General features: G+C 39.3%; 1 protein-coding gene across 7 annotated transcripts in view; it reads right to left on the bottom strand.

The window, feature by feature from the left end:
- The window catches only part of ELAVL4 (ELAV like RNA binding protein 4), a 65,564-nt gene extending 45,810 nt beyond the window's left edge, over nt 1–19,754 (bottom strand). For 2 of the 7 annotated variants that reach the window (XM_051625367.1, XM_051625368.1), the window contains exon 1: nt 19,073–19,472. In XM_051625367.1, coding sequence (XP_051481327.1) covers nt 19,073–19,189 — 117 coding nt within the window. In that variant the 5' untranslated portion in view covers nt 19,190–19,472. The other 5 variants (XM_051625369.1, XM_051625371.1, XM_051625374.1 and 2 more) reach the window with 5 other exon arrangements.
- Nucleotides 19,755–20,944: the final 1,190 nt, after the last annotated feature.

The raw sequence follows: 20,944 nt of genomic DNA, 5'->3' as shown, positions 1-20,944 counted from the left end.
TCAGCATGCTTACCTTCCACACCAAGAAAATAAAATTAATCTCAAATATCTAGCACATTCAGAACATTAAGAGCAAGCTGCTCTGCAAAAATCTGCTCTTGAACAAGATTTCCTCATAATGCTTCATCAAAATATTTTGGCATAAACTGATGTTGCACCAGGTGCCAGGTTTTCTCCCTAGTTACTCTCAACTCCAATTAAGTTTTCCAGATTTTTCAATAGTAAAAAGAAAAATCAAGGCACTTATTTGCCCTTCAAATTATTGCAAAGTTATGTTACTGAAAATCGATTTGCTACATAAAAACCGATAATGGATAGAGAGAAATGCTGAAGAATTGTTAAAACATTTCTGATTAAGTATTTAAGATCTTTTTTAATTGCGGAATTTTAATTCTTGATTTATGGAGTGATTTATGTACAAAAGCAGTTATGTACCAGAGCTTATGAGCACAAAATAACAATACTTATTTTAGAGGAATACATTGATCCACATCATTAGCAAGGACTTAAATTATTAATGGTAACAAAAAGGTAAGTCCCAGCTCTCCTTTCCAAACATTATTCTCTCCTCTACATGTCAAACTCAAATTCACTGTTCAGAGTTCAGTATGCATGTACTGGGACATTTATTGTTGCTTATTGTTTTTATCATTTTAAGTTGTTGATCCACATTGGCACATTACATAAGAGTAACATTATTTATTCAAAGAATTTTGTTTAATTGTGCTATTTGCTGGATTTTTTTTTTCTATCCACAAAACTAAGATTTTTAATTCAATACCTGCATCACAATATGAGCATTTCTGAAACAGATATTTGTTTCCTGGACACACAGTTACCTTTGATTAATTACTGGCAATAATTTTTAAATACAAGATGCATTGGGATGCAATTCTACAAAAATAAGAGGAGTCTGTAACTGTCTTTAACTCATCAGGGGCTTATTTAGATACAGGCAAAATAAATGTGGAAAATCCAATAGTGACTGAAGCGCAGCATTATTTTTTAAAAAATGTAGTCTTATTCCTGGAAAATTAGTATTACATGGCTATCCATGCCACTTATGATTAGCTATGTCTTTATGCTTTTGTAGACCTTCTTTGACCCAATTTAGGCAGCTACTACTGGTCTTGAAGTATTACACTGCAAACATCATGTGTATGACATTCACATGTTTCTGGTATAAAGCAGCATTTTGTTTTGGAGGGTTTTTTGGCAACAACTTGCCAGACACCCAATACTGCAACACTGTGTTCTATATACAGGATAACAGTATAAGTGAAGAAGAACCAACCGCAGTTCCTGTTGACATTGATAATTTAGCCACCAATAACTTGAATATCCTCTCTTTATAACCTTGGAAAAAAATACTATCTGACAGAATTTCAAGACTTAAATTTTCTAATTTAAAGGCAACACATTTCGGCTTCTGGATGTATTTCATCAGACTGCTGCTTTTAGAAATGACTTCTGGTGTACTACATTTCTCAGGATGGTAGTGCATCAGCAAAGTCTGAGCTATTTTGTTTGACAGATTTCACAAAAAAAGGCTTTGCTGCTCGGAAGACAGCACAAGCTTTGCCAGTGTTTTGCAAAACACTGCTTACCAGAAGGCTTGGTATAACCCCTCCTGCAAAATACAAATACCCATCACGAATAATGGTTCAGAAATAATTCCCTGTCATACTTTTTTTTTACAATTAATTTAAATTTATTCCTGCTGAAATATTAGCTCCAACAATAATGCAAAGAATACCTGTGTGTATAAACACAGCTACAATGCTCAAACAAGCTAGAGTAACTGACATTAATCTTCAGTTATTACAGTAAATAAGTGACATCCATCTACCATTACAAAGCACAGTTAATGCATCATTTAGATAACTACCCACAGACTGATTAAGACAGTCTTGTCTCCCTATTGCATGCATAAACAATAGCCAATGGCTCAATACATGTAAATATACCTGCTTTATTTTTCTAAAAATTGCTCTCAGCAGTCTAAAAGAAGGTCTGCATGTTGAACCAACTGTCACACGGGTGCACTGAAAGGAGCTTGTATTCAGCAAGTAATTGCTTTAGCACCACTTCCTATCTGAATTACATACACTCCACTGCCTGTATTCCACAGTAAGTTGATTTGATATGTATGGAAAAACCCAGTAACAATTAGGAGTCTTAAGAATAAACATTATTTATAGGTACTAAAGAGGTGTGTTTTTAAACACCACAAGCAACCTTCTCCTACAAAACCAAGATCTGAAAAAAACTTCTAAAAACAATGAACAATTCACACAGATCCATTTTGAGGACTCAGAAGTAAAAAATTGTCTATGAATAATGATCTGGTTCACAGCACCTAAATGCCAAGAAAAGTTATCATGGCAAATTAGACCTTATGAAGAATTAATGAGGTCTAATTTTATATTATTTCTAAGTGTTCATTAATGAGCTAACTCCAAACATTCTCCCATAAAGAAAAATTTAGATAAATAATGCAAAGCTCTTACTTTATCTAAAAAACCTCTTTAATTAGCATCAAAAGTTGTTTGCTTTTACAAGTGAAAACAAATGGTGCCATGGCAGAGGTCCCATAGCCATCTCCTGAGCAAGGATGACAAAAATAAACAAAACTTCCCAAAAAAATAAACATAGAAAAAAAGGCTTTTACTCTCAGCCTATCTGCTCTTTTCAATGGAAGTCTACACACAAAAGTCTCAGTCCCACAAGAACTTCTCTACAGGTGAGAAAAGCCCAATTTAAAGGAGCTGCCTGACAGCTGCAGATCTACATTCCTTGCAGATCCCCTCCACAGCCCTCCCCATCCCCTGATGAGTAGGTGAACAGCCATGCCAAGGCCACAGCCCTGTCCATAGCTATGGAACTGAACACATCCCAGACCAGGCTCCTCAGCCTTGGACCAGCAGCTGCAGGCCCACCATCCCACAAGCATTCAGATGCAGCTGCTGCTATTCACTCTGGGGGCAATTAAGCACATCTCTGTATTTTTGCAGTATGAGGCACTGGATCACGATGTTTTCAGGACAGGTCATGTTGTCTTTCCGTAAGAGCATTAAAAAAAATGGTGATTTTTCAATATTCATTGGTTCAAATCCACAAGTCCAGCCAAAGCAAAAAGCTGGTGCACCTGAACATACATACATATAGAACATACAGCACATACATATTACGTGCTTCTTTCTAAAGTGACCTAAGGAGAGGCAAGTGATGCTGTGTGTGCAGCTCTAGTACAGATTTTCTTCTCTAACACAACTGTCAAATTTCACTGTCAATTACATTTTTATTAAAGCTTATGTACTGCACAACTAGACTTTGCTATTATTTACCTAATAAATACATCATGAACATGAAATAAAGGAGGGAAATGAAGCTTTTGAGTAAATCTGCCTGGAGGCAAATTCTATATCCCAGAAACAAATCATTATCTAAACCTCCATATTTTGACATACTCCCCACTCACTTTTACACACTCCATCTTTACCTTCCTTGGAGTAAAAGTAATAGTTAATATTTTAAATATAGATATAGCTGAAAGTCTCAGCTCAGAAAACAAGCAGTCTCTGGCTCTCATGGCAGGGATAGAGTAATCTTAAAATCTTAGTTTTGGAGTGCACTGCACTCAGGTTGAAATGGCATTCAAACATTCAGCAAATTCACGTTTATGGGAGCCATAATAATTGTACGGAGCACACAAATGATCCAAATAGAGAAAACAAATGCATTTATTTTAAGAGGCAAGCTTCAGTTCAAATAGGGGAGGAAATGATTTTCTTTAATAGCTAAATTAATCCTGATCTAGCCCATTACAGGCTTTTGTGTGAATACACTAAACCAAAATATTCTGTCCCCAATCTGTAGTGAAATGAAAAGTTTATTGGCAATATTACTTGTTATCACAGCAGTGCCTGAAGGATGTAACTGCTACCAACACCAAGTTGTGCTAGAGGCTGTACACATGGGTAGTAAGGGCAGGGACTGCTGCTGCATCAACACAGTGACAAGAAATAGGAAGGCAAAACCTGTTATTTTTATTTCAAGTTTTGCAGAAGGGAAAGATCAAACCACAGGAAAGTATCTATACAAACTGATGAAGTTATACAGTAAGCTGTGACAGCTCCGTAACACAACACCATATCCTCAAATCTAGCCCAGTGATAAGGTCACCACTCCTAACAACTTTGTCAAAAAGCAAAGCAGCATTATAATGTACCAAACTGCATTTTTTCTTCTGACAGATAAATAGCTCTTCTGTTCCCATTAAGCGTGGACTATACAGTTTTGTATTTGATTTCAACGACAAGATATAACAAGTGGGGTAAAAAAGGAGACAAAGTCAGTCACAACCATTTCCATGCCAGTAACTACTTAAGTATCAGTAGAAAAACCACTCTCTGAACTGCATGTCCAATAACCACACAAGGTAAGAACAAAGGCATCATGTCACACACTTCATATGGTCTCTTACTCTTCCTACAGGTACTCTGAAGATGATAAATTGGAGGACAAGAACAATTAGCATTCATCGAGCTCAGCACTCCCAAAAGCCCAGAGAACTGGGGAGCAGATGCATGCTCAAGCACTCCATGCACAGCCATTTCTGAGAAGCATGACAGAAGTGCTGCATTGCACATTTGTAAGAACATGCTTCCAGAAGCAGAATATAGTTATAGCACTATCATATATATTAACTCACAGTATCTGAGATTCTTCAGTAACTTCTACTGGGCTTCATTTTCAAGCACTGTTTACAGCCTCTTCAGCTCTTGCAATAACTACAGAAAAACCATGTATTCTGACACCTCAGAGGTCTGTGGCTATGTTCTTCAGTGTTCTCCAAATATTTTATGAGATCATGTCTAGAGCAAATGTGCTCAACAGCAATAATGAAATGGTAAGCTAGTGTAACAGGTGATGGTTACAGAAGATTCCTACTACCACAGGATCAGGGTCATCCTTTTCACTAAGAACAACAGACTTTGAGAAAGCCAGCCAGCTATCCCCTTCTTTAGACTGGTTTCACCAGGATTTGCTTGTAGTAGTTTCTGCCATTAAATTTAATTTACATACGAAGATATGCAAGAATATAGTCTTGATTTCACAGCACTCATACACTGCTCTGGTAAACAGCTTGGGAGAAAGTCATCACTGAACACACCCTGAAGAAAATGGATGTGTCCCCAGTCTGTTAGATGGGCTGCACAATTAGCCCAGACTAAAAACCCCTTACTACCCCTTCTGTCCCCCACACCACGTACCCTAACCAAGGCTGGTGACAGGGAGATGTCCAGCTTCTGTGCTGGGACAGGGCCATCAATGGCACCTGCCCATCCACATCCCCAGAGGTCATTGGCTGCCTCCACTTAAAGGTCTGTATGGTTTTTAAACCTGAACAAAAGCAAAATGTTTGGACTCTGCCTTCTGAAGGAACATTTTTTTTTTCTTCTTCAATCACCCTTCAAGTTCTGCCAAATTCCTACCAAGCAACTCCATACCTATCATTTTACAAGAACTTTATTTTATTTCATCATCCTAGATTGCTCCTTATTCCCTCCTGGCTTTTCATCTGAATCTATTACTTGTTCTTTCAAGGTGTGCATAAAGGCTAAAGTAGTCTGAAAAAACAAACCGTCTCACCAATAAAATGACATCTTTGATTGATGCTCCAAGCCAAAATCTGATTAAAATATCCTCTTTCTCCAAGGACTGCATTTTATTAGATAGATACCACAAAGGCAAGAGGTTTCTCAGTGACTGCCTTGTCCTTCTTGAAAAGGCAACAGTGACTAACAAAGAGCTTCCTTAAAAACCTCAGCTAGCAGGGTGATAAAAAAGAACCACCACCAAAAACATGAAGTATGAGACAAACCCTGAAAGAGTCAAGAGGGTTTCTCAAAAGACTGAATACTAGATAGTAATACAAGAGCATGGTAAACACCAACACTGAAGACAGATCCTCAGTCTAAAGGATGTACAGCCTAAAAATACACTGAAATGAAAGCAAAGGAGATTGAAAGAGTATTTGTATTTTTGGTTACCTCCTAAATTTTATTCTTAGCTCAGAGTTTCTTGATCAGACCTGATTATTTAGTTTACTGACTATATTACTGAGTTACATATTACTAATCTATAACTGAATTATATTACTGACTTGGGAGTACGTACATGGCACCGAGTACTGACGCACAGATTCCCACGGGTACCTACATGAACATGTAAGAAGCAGACAGCTGCAAGTCTTCAGCTGCTACAGACCTGTCACAATTCCACTTTATTTTCTTAAAGGGAAAAACACCTAGAATCATTTGCAACCGAAGAGTTTAGAGAGTGAAAGCTGTCTTACAAACCATACTGAATCCTAAAAACATCTTACCAGAAGGCAAAGCAAGGACAGAGCAGGCTCTCTGTGAAGCCTAGGAACATTCTACCCCACTCCTGCTTTTTCTACTGAAGCTCTAGAAACAAAAGCTACCACTATCAGAATCCCTTAAGCAATTTAGGATTCATTAATGTTCACTGCAACAGGATTTTTGCTCCTAAGCCACAAGCTTCTCTTCTGAAAATGTTGTCCATACATTTTTCATGCAAAGACAGGCTTGTCTTAAGCAGGAATGGATGGCTTAGCAGAGGCACACAACAACCAAGGTATTTTAAGGCTCTGTCCTCAACAGGATCTTAATGAAGACACACTGGTAAATGCAATTAGGAAACGCTAATCAACATGTGTACTTCTTGACCACTGGCAACAGTCTCTATAGATACTGCTGCTTGCAGGTCTCAGAGATAGACCCCAAAAATAGGACTGAGCTGACCATAATAACATTTCTAATGATAGAATTAGTTTACTGCAAAATAAATTATTTCTCCTAGAACTGAACAGAATTAGTAATAAACAAAAAATTTACAGCTTTTCTACGATTCATCTGAAAGCCTACAGCCCTGTACCATGCTAATACTGCTTATGGAACTAAACTTTAGATGAAATACAGACATTCTTCCTTTCATAACATACCTATGGTAGACAAGTTATAATGAATTACTCAGGTAATACGGCCATCAACATCTTAAAGATCATGGACAGGTAATAGAAGTTGAAGATGTGAGAAATTTCTGGTGGAAGAGTGATAAGAAATTACTTAGTCTGTGCTGACTACTGTTTAGTCTGATAGCCTCACAGAAGTAGTATTTACACAATAGCTTAAACAAGAGTAAGTTTAAACAAACCATGTACAGTAACTACCCCAATACTACCTAAATCAACTCATGCATAAAAGCATCTACACTCAAAGATCCTTTACCATAGATCAGTATTATTCATCAATAAAAGGAAAAATATCAAGTATATATGCATGTATCTGTCACATGTCAGACTAATAGATTTTTTTATCCAGGACATAAACCCTATTAATCTCTGCACTAAGAAACAGAAGCATTCCACTGGTTAAATAAAACACTCTTCTTACTCAGTTACTATAGATGTCTCCCAGAATTTCTAAATACAATCACATTCAAATACACCAGGTTCTTATTAAAATACAGCAAAAATCCTACAAACACCAAAAAAATTAAGAATCCTTCAAAACTCCTCTAAGACAGAATGAGCCTCATTTATAACATACTCGTGGTTAACACACAATTCTGCTAACACACCCATCAGGGTGTCTTGCCAACCTCAGCCCTTGCTTGGGTACAGGAGACCCCAGCCACCCCAGTGGGGACCACGGCCACCTCGACTGTCCTGACTCAAAACTTGTTACATTTGGCTTAGGTATCAATAAGCAACCAGAAAACCAGCAGCATTTTAGAGATTGTTAGGCAGAAATGTCCTAATAGTCCAGACACATAAGAAGACCTTGAATGCTTAAAGAGGTAGAATAAGCAAGTGACTGTGCTATGGTCTAGCTTTCTCTTAACAAGCCTCAGCACTCCTAGGTAGACCCAAAGCTGTATCCACTCCATCTGTGTGTTTTGCCTCAGAGAAGGAGAACTCAGTGACAGAAGTGACATTATGTCACTATTAAAACTAATAGATCACTTAAGCACCTCTGGGTCATTGCAGCCTAGGACTCCAGGCTGGACCAGGACACCAAACAAGGGACGAGAAGATGGCAGCTGCTGCAGCGGCTACATGTGGCTGCAAAGCTTCTTGAGAGCCACGAAGAACATCACACAAATAACCTCCACTTTGCATACAGCAAAAACTAATGATGGAAACTAAACCAAACAATTTCTACCCCAGCAAGCATCTACGTTTCTGAACACTTCTTTCTGTGGTTGGGTAATGACAAGCACAGACAATAAAAAAAGGATTCTAAAAATATAATACTCTTTTTCCACATATTAGTATGTCTACAGTTAAATATAAACTGTGCTCTATAAATTATCAAACACAATGTCAAATTCTGAAGTGCACACTGGAATCTCACAGAGCACACAAAATACAGAAAATAGTTGTCCTGGCCCAGTTAGCCTAAAGAACAATATGCTGCTGTGGTAGATCGTGGAGTTAGTTCCCATTAATGGTCACACTGAAAATGGCTACAGCCACTACCGTACTCAGGCACTGAATTTTTCAGGACCCTCTGCATCAAGCAAAGAGATTAATTCCCTGAACAGCTGCTCTCACAGGAAGGGAATCGACAGCAACGTTACCACAGTATAGCTGGCACATGCATATTAGGAAGAATCTCCAGCATTCATGCTTTCTGCTAAAAATCAACTTCCCCCTACTCATCTACTGCCAGCAATTTCATTTGGAACAAAGATATACAGGGAATGCTATTAGAACTATTTTTATTTAAGGAGCATTTGTTTACATGCATTATTACTTGTACAGTGTCATAACTGTGCCTTCTGCTCTACAGAAACAGGATGAGTCTTTGCCTATAGATTCTTCTACACATAAAAGTAAAGTCACTGACCCCCATTCGAAGACCAAGGATGACCAGCAGAAGATGAAGACAAGTACAGTAATTAACAGCCCCATTTATAAACCCTTCACTCAAGTAAAAACACCCAAATACCCCCAAATAACTCTGTTCCCAAACACAGAATGTGTTAACACTTCACAGTGTAGTGACTTAAACATGGGATTGTTTCACACTGTTGAGTAGTGAATTTTCTATTACCTAACAAAACTGCTGATGGCTACAGGAGTCTCCATGTCAGCTGAGAAGGACTGATAAAAGCCATGGTCTCCTCCCCAGATCAGCATTCTACCCATTAAAAAGGTTCATTAGTATTTTATCTATGTTGTTTACTCCAACCCTCTCACGCCAGAACTACTACAGGCAGGTTGACTACCCCACACCTTAAGCACAGACTGACCTCAAATGAATCCACATATTAAACAAAAAATGCCCAATGCAAAATCTACCAAGAAAGTTTAGTCTAGTAATAGAAATTCTCTAGGTCACATGCATCATCTTGCTTTTAATAGCAGAAGAGAAATATGGACTTCTGGCAGCTGTCCTGATCTATACTGGAAAAGACAAGGGGACAGAGTCATTTCCTGGAATTCCACATCCTTGCTGAGCAGCCATGAGTCAAATCTACCCTAATGTACAAATTGTGAGTATTGGTGTCTTTGCTGCTTTTCCAGTATGCAATAATGAACAGCCAAGTAAGGGCAGGAAAAATAATGACAGCTAACTTCCTTCATCCCTCACATCCCTTCAAAACCTTTCCAACAGCACTCAACTTGTAAGTAACCACTTCCCAGGGCTCAGAAAAGGCAACCAACTACTTCAAGCTAGCGCACATGCACTTGCAAGTCAACACAGAAGGCCCACACACAGTGCAATTACCTGCTCCAGCATCTGCCTTTGGTCTCTACATGGAGGGTCAGACAGGACCTCCTCACCAAACATCCCTCACGAAGCAAAAACCAGAAGGAGCTGTTTAGTTTTCCTTCCACAGCTCAGTAAATGCACCTGGGTACGCAGCGGAGTGGGATCTCAAAGATGTATGCTACTGGAAAGGCTCCAGTGGCATCACTGCCCTCCGCCAACACCAAAAATCACTTATGTGGACAGAGACACATTACCCATGGAACCTTCTTGAAGCACTGCAAGTTACAAGAACCACCTCCCAGAGTCATTTGTGTCTGATTTGAAACAGGCATACGTTACCATGTCGCCTTGACCTCCAAGACTTCAGGGTGCTCAAGAGCCAAATACACTGACACCCCAATTCTGAAAGATACTGTTGCATGGCTCCAGACTGGGAAAAATACCAACCGTAATATAGAATAGCTTTAACAGCAACTTGAAAAAAGCAGTTTAATATTAAAATAAAAATCAAGCAAACTGTTTTTTTTAGAATTCAAGGACATATAATTTCCCATCACAACAGCATCGCTGACGCAACTGCGTGTGCCTTAGCAACAAAGGCATACTACAGAATTTTATATACATCTTGACTCTAAATACTGTCAAAGACAGGCTTGTATTTTACTGTGCAACTAAACCATTTCCAGATAGGATGCACAAAGGTTTACCTTTCTTTTTTCTAATTATTTTTTTCTCAGGATTCTCAGGATTCTATCTTTTCATCCTGTTTAATTAAGGATTCTCAACTGGCTTGCAGCATTTCCTTCCACCTCAAGGAGGAAGAAAATCCGTGAAAGTCCTCATATAAGACAAAATCAAGCATAGAACAATAGGTAAGACAGACTCTCAGATTCCTCCCTACTTTTTGGGGCCCTAAAGAACCAGTAATCCACTCAAAGCTCCAAAAGGTTTAGAAAAGCACAGAAAATGAAGATAACCTAACATGGTTTCTATTGAGCTAACTCCTAATTTAAGCAAGAACTTAAATGGTACAAATGAGACACAGGTAGTCACAAAAAATAACTGATTTCTTATTATATAATCCTTAAGTATTTAATTTCTAACACTGATGTTCCAATGCCATTGCAAACTGCAGGAATACTTAAATAAGTAAACAACAAACAAAAGGTCTCATCTTCAGCACCCCAAGCCATCATCCAAAACTGGTTATAATTAAAGGTGTGAACAAAGTAAGTAACAAACTTGCAAAGTCAAGGTTCTGCAAAATTAATGGACATCACACCACTGCATCAGTTCAGATTTATCACTCATTATCTCCATGACTAGCACAGTGCTGTTTCACGTATTTGTGCATCCTTCTCTCCTCCAAGCCTTTCCTGCTTTTTCTAGATGGCTAATTTTAGACAATTACTGCCTCTGACACATTGAGACCTTTTCTCCCTCCCTTCGTCTTCTTGCTGCAAAGCTAGTGACCTACAAAAGACCCCTGCACCTAAAATATTCCAGTATTTTAGGAGGTAAAGGTTGGTCATTTGAGGAAGATATAAAGCAAGCAAGCAGTCTTTGAATATTCTGTTTCTCCAACATCTTCACTTTGCATTATCTCAAACAGTTAAATGTACTCAAATGCAAAGGCTAAGGAAAGATTCAGGTCCCCCTAAAACACTGATATTTTACTAGATCTGTTGTAGAACCAAAAAGTGTTACTCTCCTCTCAGCAAATTTTTTAGAAGATGAAGTGTGCTTTTCTTGTAAAGTTCCTTGGAAGTACCTGGACTTTCATACAAACCATTGGGAAGTATAACATAAGACAAATGCCCTTTCCCTTCTAACACAAATCCTAGTGTTTTCCTTAACATCTATTCAAATGAGAAGGGAAGATACACATGTAAGAACACAAATACATGCATGCCCATCTCTTCATCCACCCTACTCAGAAAGAAAAAAGAGAAAGAGCAGGAGAGGAGTGCAATGGGGGAGGGGTGACTTTCCATCAGATTAGCAAATTTTGCAAAATCTGGCCTATCCTTTAGAGACATACCACGCTTTTTAACATCTCCTCACTTGCAAGAGGACTGTTTGTGCCCACTTCTCCCCAAAAACCCCAATGACATTGAAAAAATACTGCAATGCAGTATTTGCCAGTGCATCGGACTGTATCCAGTCAGCTGTCCCACAGACAAATGTACATTTTAGTGTGTCCAGGCATGTAAATGAGTTGTCTAGTGGACAGAGATTGCTAAAACAGACAAGTGGATTTGTCAGATTATCTTCATCTCTCTCCCTCTCACTATAATATTGTTTGCCCATTTCTTGCCTGGGGTGTCTGCTGAAATTATTGTGGAAGTGCAAGTTCCCAAAGAAAACAAATCCCCCTGCCAGAACACAGGACACAATCATACTTTATTTCTTTTGAAAAACCTCAGGGTGTAAAGTGGCTCCAGGTTATGTACCAACAGTACCACAATTACACACAAAAAAATAACCTGCACTTAATTAGTACACTCCCAGCATACCAAGTAGGAAGGTTGAGGAAAAAAATTTCACTGTAACCTAGAGGATGATATTTTGAAAAAGAATACATTAAATATATGCCAAATTAACACAACTGGATTTTCTTTCAACAGAGTCACAATATTTAACAGGACCAAATAAAGATGATGAAGACTATACCAAACCCATTCAAATGGGATTTTTAAGTATACCCCTTCTAGCTCACTGTAACCATCCTTTGTCACAACAGCTCCAGCTCACTTTGAGAGAGCTCAAAAAGGTAAAATTATTAAAGAAGAAAGCAAAGGAGGCAACCAAGCCAGTCAACAGTGGAGAAGCAACCCTGTATCTAACATAGGAACAGCAGACTACATGGGGATAGGATTTTTAATTGGTGGCTGGTATTCACCTTGCATCAATATCCAATTGTACAATTTCATCCTTTTGGACTAGTAATTCATCAAGACAACAATTTTCTTTAAAATTGTGGTATCTGAAGCCAACTACATATTCTCCACCTTTTTGTCTGAATAGAAAGGTTTTAACATTTATCTTTCCTTCCTTATCCATAGTGTCTGACTTACATTTTACTAACTTAATAGCTGTTTTTCTATATGAGGATGTACAATGACATCTTTTATATGCAAAAAGAAAATGCCACCAAGTAAAAGCAGGCTGTATTCATTAAAATAATCTTAAAACAAAGAAAAGAGGAAAATTGACGCAGGAACACGTGCGCCATAAAACAAGGATTACATTATTTTAAAATCTTTGTAGAAACACCAAATTGAACAGAAAATGAAAATGTAACTACTAGCTGATGACTCTTAAAGCAAATAATGCAGCTGTGTATAATAAAAGGCACCCTTATTTATTGTCATGACTAAGTTAACAGATTTAGAACACAGTACCTCTGTTTTGGACAGAAGAAAAATTATTTTACTCTCACGTACAACTACAATGCATGTCAGACTACATCTTCCTGCACATGCACAGACTGTGAAATACAGAATTTTACACATGCACACACACCCTCAAGATTTCCCCCCCTCCCCGTCTATCTACATTGTAAAGCAGTGCAGTTTTCAGAGAGCCATTCAATTACTTCTTCACAGAAAGGACTGCAGCAGAAGCGATACTTAAAGGAAATTAAAAGGGAGACTTAATTTGTTTTCATTCGCATTTAAACTAAGCACTATCATTCCTGCTCGAATTCGCATTCAAAGTAACCCTGAACCAGAGAAAGAAAGGAAGTAAAAATATCTGAAAAACCCAAGACTGAAAGAAAGGCGTGTTCTATATTCTTGCTCTGCTTCTCTTGTGCCTCCTGATGTGTGATAGACGAGCATTTTCCGGGCAACCACATTTTTATATCTTTTACGCTACCGTCTATCACTTACTAGCCTACTACGCTTTTTTAGCACTCCTAGCGCCAATGCACCTCTGCTGTTTCCCATTATTGTTTGCCACTACAATAAGAGCCAGTCACAATCGGCAAAATATTCAGCCTCAGTTTAAAAAGGAAAGTTGCCACAAGGAACCTGACATTGGAAGTGGATATTGCTCCAGCAGATATAATAGACTGTGGCTAAAGGTGGGGCTGGAGACTAAGAGAAGAATAATCTCATGTTTGTAAATTCCACTTTAGCACAAACCCTACAATATGGTGAACTCCCCTGAACTGATTATTCTGCCACATAACCATCTGATTTTGTAAAAATACCAATATCACTTAACACAAAATCACTGCTTAGGGTAAATTCATTCTACCTACTGTTCTCATAGGGACATTTGCTGGAAAATTCTAAGAAATGATTTGCAGAAGCTATCAGCTGTGGGAGTTCACTATTATACCTCTGTCAACTTCATTCAATACAATTTACATTTTTTCTTATACTGCCTCACAGGATTCCTTGCAATTTTTTGCACGTACAATTTCACAGCAGGGAGGAGGAAGGAATTAAAAAAAAAGAAAGATAACCCTCTTTTGCAGAGGAGAAAGAACAGATGCTTAAAACCAGATTTCTAGAAATCACTGTAAGCCTGAGCCAGAAATGTAATTAACACCTATTTATAAAGAATAATTAAAGTTGTGACTGCCACAAAGAACAGCAGAGATAATCGAGGTAGCCCCTGCTTTTTTTTTTTTTAGATTTTTTTTTTACACTGTTTGCAGTATTCCCACATGATTGCCACCTGCTCCCCCACTCAGCTTCCCCTATGCTCGTTTCCCCGGCAACCTTTCATTGGCTTTTCCTCCCAGCTATCGCTTTCAGTTCGGCTGCTCAGTCTAATCTTATTTGTTTTACACCCATCAAAACAAGCAGCTAGACAAAGACAATCCTGTAAGAATGGGAAAAGACCGTCGCTTTGTTTCCCTGCTTATAATAAATATCCGCGGCAAAAGTCTGCAAAACGTTAAATTAAGGGGAAAAGGATTGGGGGGTGAGGGGAGGGAGACAGACACCCACACCCCCCAGCATCCCGCGGGGCTGGCAGAGGGACGGGTATTGTGCGGGTTGGGTCCCAGCCCCCACCCGGGTCGCCCCTCTCGTCCCCGGCAGTTGTATTTGATCATGCCATTTTGCACAATCTGTAAGGGAAGCACAAAAGAGGGGATGAGGCGAGCGAGAGCACCCGGGCTCCTCTGCCAAGGAAAATATAGCCTAAAAATAGAAATACTATTTTTCACATAAGTGGCTTTGACTTCTCCCGGCATTTAAAAAAGCACAAAACAACACGGCTTTCCCCCCACCCCCAGCCCCCACCCTGACACAAAAAACACACCCTTCCATCCATCCATCCATCCAGCCATCCACCCCATCCTCTACAGCACCGGCTCCGTAGGAAACGCAATACCTGTATTTTAGAGGCGATTATTAGGTTTGTATTTAAGGCTGGTGTAAGACAAACGGAGATGAAAAGGCATCATCGGCTGCCTGATCCGCCAGGCACATGCGGTACAATGACACCGTGACTGTCAGCAGAGACCATCCTCGCTCGACTGAAACGCAACGTTCAATGGAAACGCCGTGAAGGGCCATCACAGTTAGATACATTAAATAGGTATAGATATATATACACACACACAGGCAGACATATCCCACAAAAAAAAAATAAACAAGGCTCTCTAATTTTATTTTATGACTCACGATCCACTGCCCCGAACAAAAGAAATTCGCGAGGCACGCGAGAAGCGAGACAAAACCCCACGAGCAGGCTCTCCCCGTTCACTTACCATTTTCAAGCCATTCCACTCCATCTGTGATCACAAAGATGGACCCTTACAGCCCCTCACAGAGTCAAAAGCAAAAAGAGTGTTATGTAAAAGCTGACATTCCTTCTTACAGCGCTGCTGCCCAACGATGCAACAAAATCGACATATACTAGGCGCTGCAACACATACAAGCCTCCTCCTCTTTTTATGAGGTCATGACAGGAAACTCTTTGAAATACAATATGCAGCATTTACTGAAGCTCATATAAATCACCCTCTTTTAAAATTACCATACCTATTGCGCAGTCCACCAAAAGAAAATTACCAATCTCGAGGCATTTTTTTTTTCTCCCCCCCCCACCCTCCCCCCACTCCCCGCCCCCCCCCCACCCCCCCCCCCCAGGATTTTGCTCTGCATTTGTATCTCCAAAATGTCAATGTGGAAATTAACTCCCCTCCCTTCCACCACTTAAAAAAAAGCCTCTTCTTCCTTTTGCATTTCAGTTAGCCACATACCAGCCTCGCATTAGAAATGAGCTTTTTCCTTTATTCTGAGAGAAATGGCAATTACCTTAAAATGACAAAGTACATCCTTTATTAAAGGATATGCACACATTAAATATGAGAGAGCGAGAGAGGGGGAGAGAGAGAAAGGGGGGGGGGAAAGGGAGAGATCACGGACAAACAGATCAGTAGCAGAAAACTAAATTCATGTGAAAACACAGACTGAGAATGATGCAGGTTTGGGGAAAAAAAATAATCTGTATGTTAGCTTCTACATCTACCTCTACATAACCCCGGCTACAATCAGATTTTAAATCTACTAATACCTACCATAACCATTCTTAATGGCAAATATTGGGTCTTGAAAGGCTTCAACTCTTCTACGGATTTGCTAAGGTTTTTCAGGGATATATAGAGATCTATTTTTATTATTATTATTATTATTTCTTAAAAGATCCACCAAGCACAGTGCTAAGACGTTTGTGCAGCGAGAATAATAGTTAACGGATAGCAATAATTAAGAATAAAGAAGAAGAAGCATAAATACGGCGGTGTTTTCCCCCCAGTGCTCCGGTGGCAGGGTCCGTGGGTCCCGGCGCGGCCCGGCGGCGGGCGGAGCGGCGCGCAGCCCTGCTGGCACTGGCGGGCGGCCTCTCCCCGCCACCGCCATTTATGGCGCCATCTGTCAGCGGCGCCCGGGCGCTGATTGGCCGCGCCGCGCGGGGGGGGCGTTGCGACATCAGGTGCTATTGAAATTAGCCGCTGCCAGATTGACAATGTTAATGATTCGCTGACCTCTACAACAACAGAGACCAGATTTCTGAACTGCTGCTTGTGTCTAGTAATTAAGGCCCGGTTGAAGAAACAACACGCATCCCTGTATTTTTTTTTTAATATATGTGTGTTTGGTTTGTTTTTTTTTCCTCTTCCCACCCCAGCGGCACGGGAACCCTCGGCCGCAGCGATGTCCTACCTCGGCCATGCTTCAGTGCCTACATCTTCTTACCTCCTGCACGCCCTGCTCCCAGGTCCGGCGTATTTTAACTACCTTATCTTTCTCGACAGTTGCTTTCCGGAGAAATGCATATTTAATGATCTGCCTCTAGGCTTAAAGGCACAACAAAAGCACTTCGACGTGCATTTAAAGCTGCATTTATTTTCAGGTACTATCGATTATTTAAATCAACCCATCCCTCCTTCCTTCATCCCTCTGAGGTTGTTTTAAAATACGTATTTTTAGAAGTGGATTTGATATTGCTGCCACTTGGCACTTGCCACTGTCTTAAGGCACAGCAGACACCTATTTATCAGAGCACTCCCCCTGAATGACAGTAGTATTCCCGAATTATTTCACCACCTTGTTTTATTATTCTTCAGCTCTACAGAAAATAAAACAACAAACTTTGGGCATTTAAAAGGTGGTGTTTTGTGTTTTTTTTTTCCCTCCAGCCTGAGAGCAGAACGTGCTTAACTTAACAATGCACACTCATTAATCTCCCGCTTGCTGCCACTGACAAACTAACAAAACTTCACTTCCAAACCACAGGATTTCACTCTCTCCCAACCAAGTTTATTAAGAATTATCACCAGCTAGGAAAGCATTCATTTCTTCCTCTCATTTGGAGTTATTTTCCTAAAGCACGTTTTGGCCAAAGTAACAAGGCATGGCATCCTGTAATTGCAACTAACCTTGAATTTACATTAATCTCAACTAAAGCAAGCCAGTAGTACTCAGCTGTAGGAATCGTTTAATTCTACCATTCACACAGTCATTTCAACAGTCAAATGTTTTTTTTTTTTTTTTAAATTCAGTATCACTGAAAGTGTTTTTAAACATAAAAGCTAAAAACGGGTAAAGCTAGGATGGGCCATGTTATAAGCTCACTTAAATCTTTCCTGGAGAAAGAAAACGTGGCTACAAACCACCAAAACCATTTTCAAAAATATGTAATAAATAATAATTGTCCTAGAAGTTTAAGTAAAAATATACACTCCAAACTGCTAAGCTCTGAACTGACATTCTGTACATTTTCCATGTCTTTAAAGCACAGACACACTCAAACACACACAGACTAAACACACCAATAAAACATAGGAAATATAGTAAGCTTGTAAAATATAGCTAGAAACACACCAAGTGCAGAGAAAAAACGCATTTAGAAGACATCATACAATCCATTTGTGAATGAGCACCGAATTCAATTAAAATATGAACAATGTAAAGGGCTGCAGAAGATTTCTCTCACCGTGCATCCTTTTGAGCACATTTGTAGCTTGGCAAAAACTAGTGAAGATTTGACTAGCTTGTAAGAAATTTCCTAACTGAAATATTTAAGTGACCTATTAAGACTGAACACACAGGCACAAAAATGCCACAGAGCTAGGATATTACCATACATCCTCGTGCAAATATACAGCGAATATTAAAGTTCGATTTGTAATGCAAATTTTTCCTTAAGGTCTCTTCAAGGGTTAATAACACTGAAGAAGGCATCCAGAAATTATTTTAAAATCTTTTCAACTTCAGCTTACTTTGTTTCTATAAATTCGTTATGCATATAAAAAAGATTCAGCCATTTTTCTGAAACAATACTTGCATGCCGCTCCCCTAAAACATCAGCTATCTTATCCATCTGTAAATCCAGGTACTCTGCACACTGACCAGTTCCCCAAAAAGCACCCCACACATGCAAGCTTTCCCAGGAACACTAAAACGCTCCAACGTCCTCAGAGGCCTCTCTCTGTAAAGACAAAGGCAGAATCCTATTGTTGAAAAAGTCAACCTTATTCTCGTGTTTCCAACAGTACCATTTATCTTTCAGGGTAAGGGACTGACCACACCGCATCTCGGTTGTGACATTTGTAAAGCATCAGCTTCTCAATACAGTCTCTCCAGCACCAGCCAGCAAGCCCCTGAGCAAAGCATATTTTTAATGCAATCTTCCATCCCCACAAAAAGGAAACTTGTCTTAAAACAGCTAATCCAATATCAAAATGAAATCACAGGGTTGTTTCCCAGCCCCCCCAACCCCCCCCTCCCTCTCCTTACCATAAATGAGCAGTTTCTTGACTCATTAATGACAGTTTCCCTTAAAAGAAGTGATCTCATATCACTGAGCCCCTCTCCACCACGCATACATCCCAAAGGTTGCGGGTATCTTAGCATCAGTAGCCGCTAGCAAGCTCTCTCATACAGAGCCCAGATGGACTATACCAGAAGCCAATTCAGCGTTAATAACTACCTACTCTGTGCAGTTTAGAAGCCTTACGTGGCATAATGTCCTAGGCAACAGCAGCCGATTGAAACCGCAAAATAAAAGACAACCCAATTCTCCAAAAGCATCAAAAGGAAAAAAATAAGAAATTGAAGAATGTCTTTTTTAAAAAAATCTCTTACTTTCAGAATATTAAACTGAATCCTTCACATACAGAGGAGAAAGGAGGAAAAAAAAAGAGATGCTGCCCAGAAAAAGTGACAAAATATTACCTCATTATTTAACAAAGCAGCATTAAGCGTCCTGCTGATTTCAAACATCTTGCCACAGATTTTGGTTAAGAGAAACAGAAAGAATCCTTTGCAAGCCCTCTGTCTGCAAAGGGTTCTTCAATTTTCTTGCGCACAACAGAATAGTCAATATGTTATTTCCCTAGAGTTCGCACATTAAAACATCTAGTCAGTGAGCTGAATTTTCCCCTTATCACACTGTAGACTCCTGTTATATGTACTGCTCTCTTTGCAAGATTAGCCTGCCCCAAACATGGCTGTTGTTTAAACTATTCTTTAAAGTAACAGTTCACTCCATAACCACCAGGTGGGCAGTGTACACAGATTCAAGTAACCATCTTAAAGATTTTTCTTGGAATAGCTGTTGGTTGTGATATACAGCATAAATCCCTCTACACTCATCAAGCAAGAGGAAATTTTTTTCCAACTGCTTAAAAGCCCCAACCTCCCCAGAAGCAAGCCCACACACAAGAACCCCAGAATCACTCAACTTTCACCGCTGATTTTTTTTTCCAAAGGGACCTTAAAATTTATACAGGTACATTTCATTCACAAAAAGCGAACTGAATCATAAAATCCAATCAGTTCTGAGAACAAAGTGTAATTAAAAGGGAAAGCACACCAATAGAAATGGGCTGTACTGCGTAAGAAATACAATAAGGAAGTTATGCACAACAGTGCTCTTCCATGGAAAACGAAAATTCAGCAAGTAAATAATTCACACGTGGGTAGAGTTTGTTAGAAAATACAACTACACCTTCAAGTAAATTTGAAGACAACTTGTTAAGACCCTGCTATGACATTTTTTGGCTCAAATTCATTTATGAAACCACTGCTGCACACAACACACGATGGAAACAGAACAGATTCAGTTCTCAACAGCACTTAAGTCTCCTAAGTTATCAAACTGTTCCCATTCCTACATGTCTACAAGCTATCTCATTTCTCCTCCCTCCACCCCTTTAAGGTCAGATACCTCAAGAATACCTCCATAACTATAAAAAATATGAATTCACTCACTCTACAGCAACACCCAGAGGCTTCAATGAGATTGGGATCTTTGTGTAAGGTACTGTACAAACACATTTGAAAAGTAATTTCATACCAAAGGATTTACAAACAACATTTACAACATTGAAGCACAAAATAGAGGTGTGAGAAAGAACAATAAACAAAGAGCATCACAAAATGTCTTTACCAGCAGGGATAAATCACTGGAGAATTAAGGCATCTCTGCCAACTACCTGTGCTAAAAGGCAGAACCCAAAAGGCTATTTACTAGGGTTAAAGAATAAATGCGTTGTATGGACAAGGGCTTCTTCAGATTTATCACCTAAAAAGTACCATCACCTAATTCTTTCCTTTATAGCAATCCTTGCTGAGTAAGTACATGCAGAGTAGCGATTTTCTTTGTTG

Source organism: Apus apus, chromosome 7, assembly GCF_020740795.1.
Source record: "Apus apus isolate bApuApu2 chromosome 7, bApuApu2.pri.cur, whole genome shotgun sequence".
Taxonomy (NCBI): domain Eukaryota; kingdom Metazoa; phylum Chordata; class Aves; order Apodiformes; family Apodidae; genus Apus; species Apus apus.
This window is presented reverse-complemented; position numbering and strand designations above follow the sequence as displayed.